This window comes from Aythya ferina (assembly GCF_964211825.1).
Source record: "Aythya ferina genome assembly, chromosome: 5".
Taxonomy (NCBI): Eukaryota; Metazoa; Chordata; class Aves; order Anseriformes; family Anatidae; genus Aythya; species Aythya ferina.
The window spans coordinates 21,119,132-21,136,315 of NC_140301.1; the positions used below are offsets into that span (position 1 = coordinate 21,119,132).

The 17,184-nt window shown below is 35.7% G+C and overlaps 1 protein-coding gene across 10 annotated transcripts in view; it reads right to left on the bottom strand.

Annotated features, from left to right (window-relative positions):
* Nucleotides 1–17,184, bottom strand: part of AKAP6 (A-kinase anchoring protein 6) — a 279,284-nt gene that overhangs the window by 183,885 nt on the left and 78,215 nt on the right. For all 10 annotated transcript variants that reach the window (XM_084521164.1, XM_084521165.1, XM_084521168.1 and 7 more), the window contains one exon: nt 1,781–2,032. In XM_084521164.1, the coding sequence (XP_084377290.1) occupies nt 1,781–2,032 (252 nt within the window). The remainder of the gene's footprint in view (nt 1–1,780; nt 2,033–17,184) is intronic.

Below are 17,184 nucleotides of genomic sequence, written 5' to 3' on the forward strand. Positions count from 1 at the left end.
TACTTGTATCGTGAGGCAATTGGTCCTACAACGTAGTCCTAGCTGGGGAAGGATACAGGGGAAACACAATAAATAAATAAATAATGGAGGTAAATGACAGCAGATACAATTTTCTCTACATTATCTTGTATTTATATATTTCAGTCAAAGAAAGCCACTACTATTATACCTGATGAAAAGCTTGAATGAATACCAGCAGGTTAAAACCTACAGAGCAGTTTTTGTGAACCTATACAAGCATTAGAATAGAAACTTCATATTAATATTGTGCCCCTGCTATTGCTAACTATTAATTTTACTACATATTTTTTATGCCTTAGCTGGGAGTAATTAAAGAATTGTGATAGGATGTATTGTCTTTTTTATTACCATATAAGCCTATCTGGCAACATTTTTTTCCCCCAATGAAAAATAATCCAACCTTCACAAGTCAGTCCTCCCCTTTTTGGGAGGGATGCTTTTTATAGCAGGTATAATCAGATCCATATGGGACATTCTCTCTTTTTTTTTTTTTTTCTTTGGTATCTGGATCATGGACCATGCTCATGCCATAAAATAATGACTGCACCCTAATTCACCACTCCAGATGTTCCAACAAGCATGGATTTCCTTCAGACTTGCCAGAGAAGGTTTACGAACAACAGCAAAGCAGAAACTGAATCTGAAGCACCAGGTATGTATACATCAGAAAGAGGGGGTGCGGAAGGTGGGCCTGGGCATATCTAAGTATTGATTTCAGGACCACCCACTCTGGTGTAGCAAAAGCACATATAAAACTCATCAGGGAGTAGAAACATACGTATGTTCTCTTTAAACTTGGGAGATCTGAAATGAAAGACATCTTTAGGGGACTTATGACTACCTCTGTAACACAGGTCACAGAATCTGACTGCACTGATCTAGATGTCTCTTTCTGTAAATGCTTTTAATCCTAACAGAAGCATTTTATCCTAATCTTAGGACTTTCAGTGAATGAAAAATCCTCTAAATGCTGAGGTATTTTCTGTTAACCACTAATTATCCCCACTATTAAAAATGTGCATCTTCTTTCACTTTTAAAAATTGGGCCAGCAGTGTTCCTCTAATTAAACTAATTCAGTAATAATGTGTTCAAAGGAAAACGTACTTTAGCTAAATGAATCCAGACTTAGAAACCATTTACATGTGTGTGGATTCAACATTCCATTAGAGGGAAAAAAGCATGATGCATGCATAATTGTTTCAGGCAAAATGTATGATTGTTTAGAAACATATTGCAGAACAACCACTCAAACAAATAAAAGTCCATGTCCTCAGCTTTAAAGCAGTATTGACCCCGCCTGACAAGTTTTGGAAAACATTGTACAAGTCTCTGTATGTAAGAAGGGAAACGCCCAAGCTTTTCATTAAAGAATTCATTGCATGTAAAAACTGGGTTTTAAATTGGATGTGAACCTTCAATTCAGGAGTGAACAGACCATGGACTTTGGACGAGATGCCCCTCTGTAAACGTTTTCATTCCTTTATGAAAAATATTTCAACCAGGAGATAACACTGTTTGCCATTAACATAATATTTCTGAAAGTGGCCTTATACTGGTACTTCCTTTAACTTGGTTCAGTGAGAACAGATATCAACTGAAGATAGTGAAGACATGCTCTTACAAAATTAGTACCAAATACCTAGATGTCAAGTCAGCCATCCTTAAAATTGTCATCCTAGCAGTTTTAAATGCACAACAGGGACAAGCTGCTTCAAATACAGATGAAATTCTCAAAAATGCTGAATTTAGTTACTGTACCTCCTTTGTCTCCTCAGAAAATGCTTGCAGAATATCAGTCTGCCTGGTGTAGTTTCCATTGGCGTCTTGTAGCCCCTGAAGGATACGCTCTCTCAGAACCAGAACAGAAACACGTAGCTGGTGCCAGAGTAGTTGCACTGTATGGATATCGACTATCACATTGACAGAATAAGAGAGAAGCTTCAGGGAAAACTCAGTCTCTAGTAGAGCATGAATTTGTTCAACGTGATCAGATATATCTTCACAAATATCCTGTAATAGAAAAATAAAGTAGGTATTAAGCTACAGGCATAGTCCTTCCCTGGATCAGCTCTACTTGTCAACCACTTTTTATTAAATGCAAAATAGCTTATTTCAGAGAGGAAAGGTAATGCAATTAATACACCCAGCATTCCCTCTTTTTTCCCAGCAGCTGTCCTGTTTGACTCAGTAAGCACGGCATACAGAGTACGGGAGGATGGCACAACAAGACCACATGAATCAGAAGCAGAAAAAGAACACTGTAAAGTGACATCCTAGAAGACAAGCAAGAGGAGTGAAAGTGGTAAGATTGCCACAACCAGCCTCTCTCTCCCTTTTGTTTTTTTTCACTCCTCCAGTTAAAATGTAAAGAATTTGACCTGTGCCTCCATCAACGAAATTATTTTGGACAGAATTTCCCTTTAAAACCAGCCTCCATAGCCAAGTAGGGCAAAAGTCTGGAATGGACTCAATGGGGATAAGCTATTTCTGATAGCTGCAATGAGAGCTCACTAACTTTTGCATAGATTTGTTCTGGAGTCAGAACTGAGCAGAAGAAATGGGCAGAGGAGGTGAAAGGCAGAGAGGACAGAAGCTGTGAACAGTTGTGTCGAGAAAGCAGAAAAGAAAATTTAAGTTACAAGGTTATAAAATAAAGATTTGGATGGGACTGTATCCTCCAAATTTAACAGTTAAGGTCCCAGATTTCCAAACTGTGCTGCATACAGTGTAAAATCTTTACAGTCACAGTCTGCTCTTAATTGTGAAAGGATAAATTCAACTAGTACAAGACTTTAAAGAATATTTAGGTAGACACTCCTGAGTGACCAACACTATAACAATTCAGTTGGAAAGCTGTGTAAAAAGCATGCTATAAGCAAGTAAGGAAACATAATTAAAATAGTAAAAAACATAGTACAAGAGACCAGTAAAAGATAGCATATACATACATAACACCAATAATAATTAAGAATAAGTGATATCATTTTGATCCATTTCAAATTTGTTTTCCATCAAAACAATACTATCAAAAAATTACAATAAAAGTTTGTGTTTCTGATGATACTCATCATTTTGTACAGCATGAGAGTAACAAGATATTCAGTGAAGCCAATTCCTTCTAAGTTAATAATACAGTACAGTAATTTTTATCAGCTCAGATCTGACATCTTCAGTCTGAAAGTAAAGCCAAATTATTGAACGTGCAGTTGTTTGTACGTAAATTAAACTAAAATCAAATTTGAAGTTAGTATTAAGAAATAAATTTAATACAACAAATTGGAGATTATTAGCCCCAAAGAAACTATTATGTTTGAGTAATATGAGCATTTTAATATCAGCATTTAACTCATTTTAATAAAGCCCTGACAGTTACATCAAGTCTCTTGCAGGAGTAGCTCCCAGAAATGCCAGAGGAGAGCCCAGAAACACTGGAGTTTCAATGAGCAGAGTTAAAACTCTGCTCATTTAGGGGTGCCTTGAGAAGGAGCCATTATCTCCTTCCTCAGTCACGACCAAGTGGTCATAACAACCAGCTGCTGTATTTTGAATACCAGCTGCTGTATTTGCAAGTACAAAGTGCACAGCTTCACCCGGCAATGCTCAGGGCTCCAAGTGCTTACAGCTTCAAATAGTCACACACCACCAGGTAGGCAAATTGACTTGAGAGTTACCAGATCAGTGCACTAAACCTATTCTACAAACACACAGACACAGCTAAAACTCTCAGTAAAACCTTCTCCAAACTTTCTAAAAGATTATTATACATTTATTGAACCACAACTGTAACATTACTGGAAAATACAGCTCTATTACTATGTTGTTTCAAATATTTTAAAGAACATTGTAAGCAATTTAGTTTGACTGAATTTGCATTCAATTCCCTAATGATGTTCATGTCTTTTCCTTCTGGTCATAAAGCAGTTTAATTTCCAGTTTCAGTGACAGGACGCTGCACAATAGCTAAGTTTATAAATTAGACTCAATTTGTATAAATGTATTTCATATATCTTCAGCTGGACTACTCATGTGGTTATGCCAACCTGCAAAATAAGTTGTCATTATCTTCTAAAGCTCATAGCCATGTGCTGAATTCAACTTCCAGCAGGATTCTCAAAGAGTTTTAACATGGAGGTCCTCTAACAAGGAGCAAGTATCTCCTGCCAATTATCAAATAATGTACAAAAAATATTGACTAATGAATCTAGGTAATACTGTGAATCAAGAGTTCAGTGCCATACTTCAAACTAGTTTTCCCAAGAGTTGCTGTTACTGTAGCTTCAACAGCATCTCAAGTTTCAGAAGCAGACAAACTTCCCACAGCAACACAGAAAAAGTTGTCCCAAAATGGAAATGCCAACACCACTGAAGGCGTGAAAGAAGCATAAATTCAAGGGCATATTCTGTTAATTTTTACACAGCTTGTTATAAATTGCACATTTGCCTCAACAATCAAACTCCAAAGTACTTTACAGCCCACTAAGAGCATTACAGCAGCCAAATCCTTTATGTACTAACAAGATAATTAACCTGTCATGACAGGTTCAGTAACACGGAGAACCTAAGGCTGGAGTCGTTGATATCCAAGTAGAGGTCACGTACTCTGGCAGAAGTCTATAATGCAGAGCATGATCTTAAAATGTAAGACTACCATCTCAGTCACAGTGAAACAAAGTGCCAGCTCTTTAAAGGATTTAGGACGCTATTTTCTGAGCGGCTGGATAAGCCCAGAAGGAAATCAAGTCCCTGCACAACTTTTCTAAACCCATTTGAGCTCCATTTTGCAACTTTTCCCTCCCAGCCCTGGAATTAGCACAGTACTGAACTTCTGTCACTGTAGCCTTGTCTTTACTTTCATGGGAGAATATAAAGGACATTTTCCTTTCCTGACAAATACATTGACATGACACGTTTTCTACCTTGTGTTTGTTTTTTTTTTTTTTTCTTTTCTTTCTATTAGATGAAAATCTGATCGAACAAGTCAGGAAGTTTGACTTAATTTGCAGCAGGGCCAGGCATCAATTTAAAGGGATTTAACTCCCCTATTAATAGCTCCAGATACTCAATGTCCAGAAGTCCTGGACAAATATCTACAATGCATGCGCAAGTCAAGTATGTCCAGGTCACATTGCCCATTTTGTATTTGCTGTGCAGTCCACCTGCACACACACTCCAAGTCTGAAGACTAGCAAGAACTGCCTGGATTGACCGCACGCTTACAGATGGGTAGCATCAATACAACAGTCTTACTGAACACATTAACCCCTTGTGTGACAGCTACTGGTAGACCTGCAGCCCCTGCACACACAATACTTGGCCATATACTTGGCCAGACTATTAGGCATTTCTGGAATAGAATCTCAGGAGCCATAATTTCCAGTTCCCACATCACACCACATTTTTTTTGTGAGTGACCCTTCAGTTTCAGATGAATCTGTGGCCATTTTCACATGAACTGGATTTCATTTCACTGGAGACCGGGTTCTTGGATAAAATGGATGAAAACTGGGTCTGGAACTCCATCTTGCACAAGATCTGGAAAATTAGTCTCCTGTTGCTATCCCCCTTTCCGTGTTTTGTAACTGTCATATAATGACGGAAGGTGAAGGCTGAACAAAGGACAGAGGAATAGTTATATAAGGCTCACATCAGCCCTTTGTCAATAGAAAATGATTATGAAAAATGATGACTTCTGCCATACTGCTACTGCTACTTAGTCCTTACTGCTTACTGCTACTTAGTCCTTAGCAGAAAAGTATTAGTAAGTCTGCAGCTTATTTACGTGCCTTTTCTTTATACTTGCCTGGCAAAAAAATAGCATATTGCACAGAAACAATCTCAAATCTAGTTGGTAATACCTAGTACACTTTCTTACTACTGTATGTGGTATTTAGATTTGCATGTAATTCAGAAAAATGTAATCTAGCACAGCTATGAATTGAATATTTTTCTTTAATAGTGAATGTAGTTTAAATACTGAATGGAAATGTCACCAGTAATTCCACTAAGAGCAGAAGTAAGTCATTTGCTTTCAAGAGAATTCAAGGGCAGTGTCTTTCCTGTTAAAACTGCAGGAGGAAAGATGTTTTCAGACTTTATTCAAGCCTTGTGTTCAACAGTGGCACTTTTGAAAAGTAGAGATGCTCATGGCAGGAATTTTTTTAAGATGAGTAAGAAGCCAGTGCAACTTACTAAAACTGTGGGGAAAAAACAATGCTTCAGAGAAATTCTGACTGTGATAAAGAAAAATCTTGCAACAGATGGTAAACTTGAAAATAAAAATGAAAGGTTATTAGAAGTCCTTTGTCTCAAACAACTGGTATACAACTATTACAGACCACACTGCTCATTCATTGCCAAGGGACATCCTTTTCAGATACTGTTAGTTCAGTTTTGCAGTGATGGTGTTCTGCTATAATTTTTTGCACAGCAAAAGGTGCTTCATCCCCTCCACACCTTACACCCAGTTAGCTGCACAAGTCTGTATCAGACTGAATGCAACGGTGGCCTCATACTGTCACGGACACTCACCTGTACATAAGCGATAATGTACCTGTTGTAAGTCCCTGATTTGATTGAGGCTCAAAATTAAGACCTGGTACAATGTGGCCTTATTGTCCTCATTCTTTCTAACTCCTTGTAGGTGATTTAGCATTTAAAATAATAATAATAATAATAATTGTCATGTGTCCTTATTACACTTTGTATTTACAAACAAAGAAGAGCAGTTTCATAAGACACTACTGAAATGCTGTAAAGATTGCCAGTGGCTATTACCAGAAGTGGTAGATAGATAAAATAAACCATATACTTCTAAGTAAAAAAAGTTTTATCTGCTAGCATCTCTCTCTAAATACACATAGCTCTACATCAAGTGCAGTGATACATAGCCTACAAATAAAAGCATAGAAATTCTTATCTATTTTATCAGTAGGTAGTTTTATTTTAAGAGCTGTTATAGCCTGAATTTTAGAAATCACTATTTCCAAAAGGACTTTTTGCAATCATTGATCTCAAACATCCACTCAGTATTTTTATTTCTGCACTACATCAGAGTGGTGTTACAGTAAAAGTTTTGTCATCCTTCGTGAACTATCCTGTAGCATGGACTGTGGAATTTCTTATGCTACAGGGGCTGCATCCATTTGGCTGCCAACTGCCCACTTCACTCAGTCTTCCAGACAGCTGATCATGGAACTTGCAGCTGTTGAATCCATCAGCTAGCTCATAGCTCTCCACGTCAACTAAAATAGCCTCAACTGCAAACATTGCAGTAGACAAAGAAAAAGTGCATAAACAAACCCTCCAGAGTTGATGAAAGCTAAGCTTTGATGTTAACTGGGAAAAAAAAATTCTCTGCTCTTCAAGAAATTTTGTTACAACACACATGAAACTACAGAAAGATGAAAGATTACAAATATGTTGCTTTAGAGTTAATATCAGCAACAGAGAACCTATGCACACAATTTCTTCCCTTTGATCTCACAGTAAGACCTCAGTAGAAAAAACAGATTGCCATTCAGTCTTACAACTACTGTACATACAGAACAAAAATTATGATTTAAGAAAATGTCTATTTACTTGGTCTTTCCTTTTAAGTTCATTTTAATTCCTCGAAAGACAATTTCTGATCAGAATGTACAAATGTTTTCCTTCAGAAAAAAAAATAAATCTGCCAAAGAATTTTTACATTTCTTTTTTTAATGTACTTGCAAATTATGAATTAAACTCACTCTGCAGGATTTTATATGCATATATAAAGAACACAAAAGAGTTTTCATGGCTAAACAAATAGAATTTATAGCTTTCAGTAAGTTATTTTTCCTTTAAAATATACTCTTTTCACAACAAGAAAGTGTTTTTCATGTCTACCTGCTTATAGGTCCAAGTGGTTTTCTAATAAGTATAAAATTGTTTTCTTCTAATTTGCTTTATTATTGAAACCTTAAGAGCAAACATGATTTGGACTTTTTTGCAGATGTTTTTAAGTATATGATTAAATCAAAGGAAATAGCCATGCATGACAAATACAGAGTTTGACCAAGCAAAAACAACTGCCACTCTAGACCCACTGCAAGTTCTAAGCCAGATAGTTGAAGTTCTTAAGCATGGTAGCTGGTGTCACTGCAGCATTCAGGGGCTAGGGGAAATGAATACAATTTACTGGGTGAAGAATGCAAGAGCTACCAGGGGGCTCCAAGATCACTAGATCATTGACCGTGCCTCTGGCAGCTTGAAAACATAGTGGTCCTCAAAGTAAGTTTCTTCACTCTCATAATTTATCTACTACTGAAAGTAACTTTCTCTGGTGTGCCTTTTTTTTTTTTTTTCTGACATTATTCTCTTTCCCATTTGTCTTTTACTTTACTGTCATAATAAGTGAGAGACAATTTCATCATTTCAAAATTCCAGTAAGTAGTATACTTTTAGCAAAAGTACCTTTTGCTAAAATTCTCAAACTTGCTGAAATATGGCAAAGCTAATAGTTTGGAAGATGTCTTTTCATTGCAGAAAAATCTTGTGCCTCCTCCTCCCCCTCCCCCCTTAAAGAGTTCTGTTTTTAAACTGATTTCTTCAACATAAATTATCAGGTATTGCAGGTGCCTGCCTGCCTACCTTGATACACTTGATCCATTTTCTGTTGTGCAAACTTTACTACTATAAAATGCTCAAAAAAGTTTTCAAAATAATTATCTAGTCCAGTGACCTCTAAGCAGGTACGTTTCTACAGTAGTCTGTCATCTCCAGATTCAACTGAGTTACATTCTCATATCCCCGTGTTTCAAAATAACGTGAAATAGATGTCAAATCAATGGTTCTTTGACAGAACTGATAAAATAGTAATGGTTTTCCTGGATTGTAACAGACATGGAACTGTTCTGTAATAATTCATTAGTAGCTTATGCACCATGTGTTATTAGGATGTTTATTGTGCAAATATAACAGTCTACTATTGGTCTGCAAAGAAAATGACAGGAAGAAGGGAAGATGTGATATCACCCACTAAGCACTTCAGGCTGCTAAATAACAATGCCTGAAACAGTAATTGTGAAGCTCCTGTCTCAGGATTCCAGCAGCTTGCATTTGTGTTGCCATATGGGCCACTGCTGGGGCCAAGGGTTCGAACACACTGTGAAGAAGCAAAAGGATTCTTTTGTCGAGGAGGGCAGTTGCTGCTGGAAGATATTCCAGCTAACTTCCAGGAGCAGCTGCAGTGATGAAAAACCTAGGCTAGCCTGTACCTTTACTGCAGGAGGGGTTGGCTGCAGAGGAGATAGACTGCATTCAAACATTTATTCCCCTATTAAGCTTTGGTTTAAAAAGACTTTTTGGTCACAGCCTTCACCACAGGCCAGATTCTTAAATATAAGGCATTGATCGGCCCATCAAGCTTCAGAGAGCTGATGCACAAAAATACAGCCATAAGGCATGGGACACGATGGAACTAGAGAACTATATCAAAAGTTTACAGCAGTAAAATGAAAGACCTCTGAGAACTTCTGAAAGAGTAGCACGTAATAAATCTGGGATAGACATTTCCAGGATGTTCCTGACATTTGTAAAATTGATGCATGAATTTCATTTGTGTAAGAGACCAAACATATTAACTGAATATGACAAATAATTTGACATGGAAGGTGATGTGACATCTGTAACCCAATAATGCTTTTACATTATTGAATTTCCACTGTTTCCACTGTGTAATGTCCCTGAAGTTATGGCCAGCAAACCATTTGAAACCTTCAGAATAAGACATATTTGTGCGCACTTCATAATTAGCCAAGATCAAAATAATCAGAGACTCTATCTCCATTGAAGTTATCACTGTACAATATATCTTCGATGACTAATATACAACTTATCTTACTTCAAGCAAGTAGAGCATACTGATTTTTAGTGGCTAAACTTTCTTTTTTTCTTTTTTTTTTTTTTTAATAGTGTGTAGAAATGTTTAGAAAATTGGTATAAAAGGTGGCTATTGAAATCTGAAACCTGAAAAGGTGCTTACTGAAATCTGTTTTTGTACTGCATGCTGCAAGACAGTCTGGCACAGCTACTCTAGAGCAGTTTTTCCTGCAAGAAGACAGACAGTAGCTACCGCTGGGGAAGGGGAAAAAAAAGGAAAAAAAAAAAAAAAATCAGCCTTTATGAAAATCTAGTCAAGCAACTGGTAGTAGAGGCAAGTTGTGAGAAACAGTAAGCATTTTCCAAATGCCTACTCATCAGACTTCGCTAATAATATATGCCTTTTTATCTTGCACTGATCATTTAAGACGACAAATAAATGAGAAAAAAAAATGATGAGGTAGCTTTATACTAAGTGCACTTGTCATATATATTCATATCTACTGAAATGGGAAAGCGAAGACTTCTTAATACATCCTTCAAATACCTTATAGATCTCTTCACACAAGTGTGTACTTTTTCTGCAATAGTGGAAATACGCAGAGTATGTCTTGCAGCTCTCATACGTGACTACCTTTATTCATTCTGTTTTAATTCTTTTTGCTGAGCATTTCCTTGCATTCTTCAAGCCATATATACTAAGTGAAAGTTAAAAAAAAAAAAATTCAAACAGGTTCAAATTACCGTGAAAATTGCACTTGAAAACTGAATATGCAAATCAAAGGGCATCTTACTCATGGTAGCCATGTACACTGTGCAATAGCTACGACTGCCTCATAGCAGCCTGGCTGAGGCCAGACAGTTATTCGTGTTTTTTTTTGTTGTTTTGTTTTGTTTTTGGTTTGTTTTTGTTGTTGTTGTTGTTGTTGTTGTTTTCCTGTCATTTCATAGAATACATACCGAACTTGAATATGGTAAATAATCACATCAGCTGTGTGAAGAAGCAGAGAGAAGACCGCTTCTATTGATCAGAACTTTTATCATTTGATCTGCAGATAACTGTAAATAACTAGCAGAAATCAAAGTTAATGCACTAATAGTTCAGTAATTTTCCGGTGAAATGGTTATCCTTTTGAAAACACCAAGTTTTCAAAGCTTTATGCAGCTAGCCTGTTACTCTGACAACTCAGCTTTAAATATATCCTGTTCTTATTCTCTCCTCATTTTTCATTTGAATATTTGGAATTACCCTCAACATGGAACAAGCCAATTTCTAGAAGTCTTCAAGGTTTCTGCAGGGCCCTAAAATGTTTGTTGTTTAAGCTTTATTTTCTGATAAACAAATCTCTTTATATTGTTCATATAAGAAAATAAATAAGTGCCATTCTCTTAAGATATTTTCAGTTTCCAGTTTATAGCCTTTTTCAGAAAGATTCCTGTTCCTCCTAAACTTAATTAGGACCTTCAGTGTCCTAAAGAGAAATTCCCATTTGAGACAAAAGAGAAACATCTCTTGGTGAAATACAGAAATTTCATTCTTGAAATAATTAAGTTTCAAATAACAAAGCATAATCCCACAAATAGCACAAAATGTTTTAGGCACCAACGAACTACTGAAATGTGAAACGCATCAAAATAAATGAAAGGATCTGCAAGTTCACACAGGAAAAATAAACCAGTCCTTCTGTACAAACATGCAGAACACAAGCGAAAAATTTTAATCAAAACATTTTGACTTCCTCAAGCCAAAGAATGCTAACCTCGTTCACTCTAAGGCTCGGTGGCTCCAAAAGCATTTGAGAAAAGACGGTAAGACTTGCCATTCTCTTGTCAAACCCTTAATATGGTGACAGCTCTTTTCTGGAACAAGTCAAAAGTGAAGAGCTGCCAAGTTTTCTATAATGAAAATTCATAGCATGGCAGGAAGTTTGCAAGATAAGGGCTATCGCAGTGCAACTCAAACTCCAATAGCTTCTGTAACGTGTTTTTGAATTTGAAGTTCTTTTCCAACAGTCATTGTTGAGGACAACAAAAAGGACACAACTCTTGTCTTTGGGCAGATTTTACTTTATTAATACTGTTGCTCCCTTTTAGGTTGTTCATTAAGAGCCAACCCTTATCTATGAACCCTTATGGGGATCACAGATTTATTTTTTTTTTTTGCTGTTTCAGAAACATGGAAAGATCGTATAATCTTACAGACTGTACTGCAGGCTGCTCACATGGAAATGACCTTCCTGCCCTCTCTTCAGAATGCCAAGTGTTCAAGTCAGCTGGAAAGCTCTTGCAGATCCTCCAATGAGTTAGTGACAAGTACAAAGCACTCCAAGTGTGTGGATGCACTTCCAGTAGTCTGAAACAGCTACCACCTACCCAGTGTACCAGGAGGACTATTTCACCCTGGGTATCACTCACTCTCTATTACAACAATCAAGGTTAGAATAGATATATGTGCGTGTATATATATATATATATATATATATATACACACACATATATCAGTGCTTTTTTTTTTTTTTTTTAAGTACAATAGAATAAAAATAAATAAATAAATGTGTTTGCTACATCCAGGAAGAACATTTTGAAAGACTGGAACAAAGCACAAGTTATTATTTTACAAACTTGAAGTCTTAAGTAAATGAAGAAATAAAAAAGCAAGTTCTAGGAAAAAAGACAAAAGGAGAGCAGACTGAACCTTGAGGACATCTAAAATGTACAATTTACTATTATTTTTATTCTGATTTGACTTAAAGTGCACAAAGAATTTTTTGATGTACTTCGAACAATGTTCTAACTCAAACCCTGTACTATGATTACTAATTAGAAAACACCTTAGGAATTATTACTCATTAGTGTGCAAATGGTACAATATAGGTCATGTACGCACAGAGAATGTTCTTGTGTTTCTTTGCCTCAAATGTAATAAAGGCAAAAACTAAACAAAAACCCTGACCTAAGACTACAAAGGGAAAAATATGGTAGGTTTTTAAAGGTGTTTTTGAGAAAGAATATAGTGGAGATTAAACTGGAAACCTGAAGTTATGGGATAGGTACGATTGTAACATGTGTGAACTATCCGAACTACTTTAATTGGTTTTAGGCAAGTATTGAAATGCTTATCGTAGATTTTGTATATAAAAGCAATTAACATATGTTATCTGGTAGTTTTTATTATCTGATTTAGTTGATCGATTCCAAATCTCATTGGCATCCCACAGGTAGCTTGTGGTAAGTAAAGATTTGTATTTAAAGATTTGTGTGCTTCTTTTCAGACAAAATAAACCATACAAATCTTGAAGTTTTGATTAGATGTAAATAGCAGAATATTGTATAAATATCAAATGACCAAAACTCATTTTATACCATATCTGCAGTCCTTTAACAAAAATATTTCTAACATAATCCAATAAAAATAGACACAATGAAGCATGTATTTCCAATTAAATCAGAATCTAAAACTCAATATCATTAATAATGGATGTTTGTTCAGACTATTTATAAGATTCAGAGTACTAGAGGTTAGTATTTTAATACTGTATCAAGAACTAAATATTTTATTTAAAAATCGGACAAAACATTGCTGTTAGAAGTACTTAAATTTAGAAACAGGTTACAAGACTGTATAGTTTGTGCTATGCTCGTACATAGGTTACTCCAATGCAGTAATTCCAGGAAGTCAATTTGTGCTCTAGCAGGATAATTCTCCTAAAAGTGCCAGTTTTAGTTTTACAAGAAAACTTCCTGGTGTAAACCACTGGCAGGCCTAATGGCTGTTAAGATGTTCATGCTTCTTGAGAAAGTACACTTGCGCATTACAGAGTAGGACTGAAGTGCCTTGAAAGAAGCAGTAAATGAACAGTACTTTTTAAATATTTATTCGTTTTTACGTATACACAGTATGTATAAAAAAATATTTTTATTACATGTTGCTACCCGGAATAGGATCCTTGATTTATAAAGCACTTCACAGTCAGCGTCATCCACATCTCTAAGCAAGTCAGCATGACCCGTGTTTGTGGTTGAGACAAATTGTTATGCTGAGGAAGAAAAGAACAGTTTTATCTACCAGCAGCCTTGCATTTCTTTATATGTCATTTCATTTTGATCTCTATGCAGAGATAAGTTATAAACTGTCTTAACTGTCTTTGTCTAGACTGTAGCTCTTACCTCCAAGCAGCAGCAATGAGAAAAAGAAAGGCTGTTTACATGTCTGGACCTGTAAACTATCCCTTTGAAATTCAGTAGCTGAACTTGTCTGTGTGGAAGTTAATGAACCTAAGTGACTTCAAGCTTCAAATGCAATTTTTGTTTTATTCACTTGTATATATTTACATTTTCTGCAAAAATAGTTTTAATCAATTTAGCCTTAATGAATCCTGAATTTACGCCACGCCAAGTCTTCTCTCTCTCAGATAATACGATTCACAAACAATGGCATAGGACCCTTAGATTATGGCAGCCTGAAGTATATACAAAGAAGTAAATCAAGAAGCACGTGGAATTAGTTCTGATAAGAAGGAAGTCCTACTGTAAATGTCTCTCTACACTTGTGCTTTGTTAATTTACAATATAGAACATTTAAAGTTTGCGCTCTGAAATAAAATGAAACAAGAAAATCAGAATGTAATCACTTCAAAGTTATTTTATTGACTTTGGTAATTAGTTACTTTTATTTCTCTAGACTACCCTTAATTTCAAACAAATTAATATATGGGATATAGCAATTATCCATCCAGCTGAATCAGAAAAATTAATATCAATCATCTTATACTAAATCCTAGTTTATGTTCAAGTCCTATTCTTGTTAAAATTATGAGGAACTTTGCCTCCAGCTATCAGTCAACTTCCCATTTTCTGAAATCAGGAGGATTGAAATGGAAAGGTTATGGCAAAACCCAGACATAGTATGATGACTTTGAAACCTTTACACCTTGGCCTTCTACCCACTGTTCTAGTAAGTGTAAGAATATTGTAGTGAAAGGGATATCACTTCTGGGACATCTTTCCCATTTAGCAAATATGATTGTGCAAATATCAACTGAGGCCATCTACCAAACAAGCTCATACTGATAATGAAAACACATCTGCAGCTTAAGGGTAACACTGATACAGATAGTCAAGCACCACAAGAGTTGTCTATGTTCCTCTTTAAGATCACCATTCATTCAAGAATGAAATTTCCATAGTTTGTCCAATATCCAGAAGTCATCATTAACAACAGCCATGCCCTCATCAAAAAGAAACATTAGTTTATTATTCTTCAAAGTAGGAAGGACCTAATAAGTAAATTATAGTATTTATTTTTAGATAACCTGAGATTTAGAAAAGGGAAAAAAAAAAAAAAAAAAAAAAAAAGCTGGCCTTCACAGCTACATCTCTGCTATTTTGCTATTTTAGTTTCCCTAATATTAACAACATTTTGAAAAACACATTTTTATATATACATATATAGGAGAACTGTGCATGGAGCACATTACAAGAACTTGATAACACAATGTCATCAAAACAAGTTTGCAGACAACTTGTCAGCATATCAGGACTCTTAAAATTCTAATACTGCCTATGATTCAAAATCCTGCCCTCCAAAAATATATTAACCAAACACTAATATTTTAAGTAGGACATAATGACCATTCTCACCCATTAATATAAACTAACTTCCAGCAAGAAAACGTACTAAAACCCGTATTGACTGTTTAGCTTCTTAGCAAAAGGCTGAAGGAAGCCATAATTCATAATGACCAGAACAGTATCTCACCCTGAGATTGAAGCACAAACGTTAAAGATGGCAAAATTGCTCACTGTAATAACCCTTTCCCAAAACATCAGCCATACGTTCTTTTGAAGGTCAGTGTGAAGAAATTCTAAAATCTACCATTTCTGTTTATCTTTCATTATTATTATTATTATTATTATTTTAAACAATATCAAATGGGATTTGGAAGATCAAAACAATTCAAAAAACCTCTCTTGAAGGTATTTGCAACTTGAATTTATAGAAATTATGCAGACTTAAATTAAAACCCAGGTAATAATCAAAACTGAACTTGACCCTCCAATTTTACGTTTTGTCTCTGAGACAAACATGCTGCAAAAACAGTAAAATCAGAAAAAATATATTAATTTCTGAGAAAGTTTCTTTACTTATCAACACATGCAAGAAATATGGGAAAGGAAATCCTACACTTGATAAGAGTGTATCTAACACATTCAAGGCAATTACATATCCATTGCATGTAAGAACTACTTGCACAGTAAAGTGCCAAATGATGAAAAGCAAAAGTAAATATCACTACGGATACAACAACAAATAAAACATGAATGAAGACAAAGAGATTGAGGAAAGAAAGGATGAAAAGAAGCACTTAGTCAGCAACGACTGAGCAGTAACAAGCAGCTTGCACACAGTGAGTCTGCTCTCCAGCATGAACACAAGACATCAGAATGGAGAAAAATAGCAGATTGCTTGTAATCACTCTTGACCCAAACTAAAATGATTATATAGATATAACCATGGAAGAAAGAAAGAAAAAAAAAAAAAAAAAAAAAAAAAAAAAAAGAGCTTTCTAGTTCCTGTATGGAACAGAATAGATTCTAACTCCTACTTTAATGATACATTTAAACATCTGAAAAGCATTCAGAACCTGATAAGAAACGGGGCAATAACATTTATGTAGAAAGCCACTACTACACTTCCAGTGCTATGTACATTGGGTGTAGCAGAATTTTCCATTGCTTGAAACTATCACCAACAATGTTTAGGAGAAGACGACAGTGTGCACTACCATTATAGAGATAAAGGTTGTAACTTCCTTAGCCAGCAAAGTCTAATCAAGGGCAATTGGTAAATGATCCATGGGCAGCAAAACAGCAAAACTTAAAACCTTTTAAAAGGAGCGAGAAATTCTACCCAAACAGCAGTTGAAACAGTTGCCATAACCTATGACTGGCTTCCCATTATTCTGGCACTTTGTACAAAACAACACACCAGTCAACAATTGCCCATCCATTGCCAACTTCTGCTTCAGGGAAGTCAAAAGGCTTTATCATCTTATTCCAATGCAAATCTTTGAAGAAAACCACCTTGTTTAACCAAAAATTCCTGAACTTTTCCTGTAGATGCAATTTCAAAAGAATGCAAAGGGAACAGACAGTTCTGAGCAGTCTAAGCATATTCTTCCAGACATTGCACACATGCAACTTTGTGAGCTGAGAAGAAGAATAAAACAAAGGGCCTTCGGAAAAGTTACAGCTCACAGAATATTTTGAAAAAGGTCTCCTAAAGGACTATAACAGTATTAAACAAGAGTGGATACTTC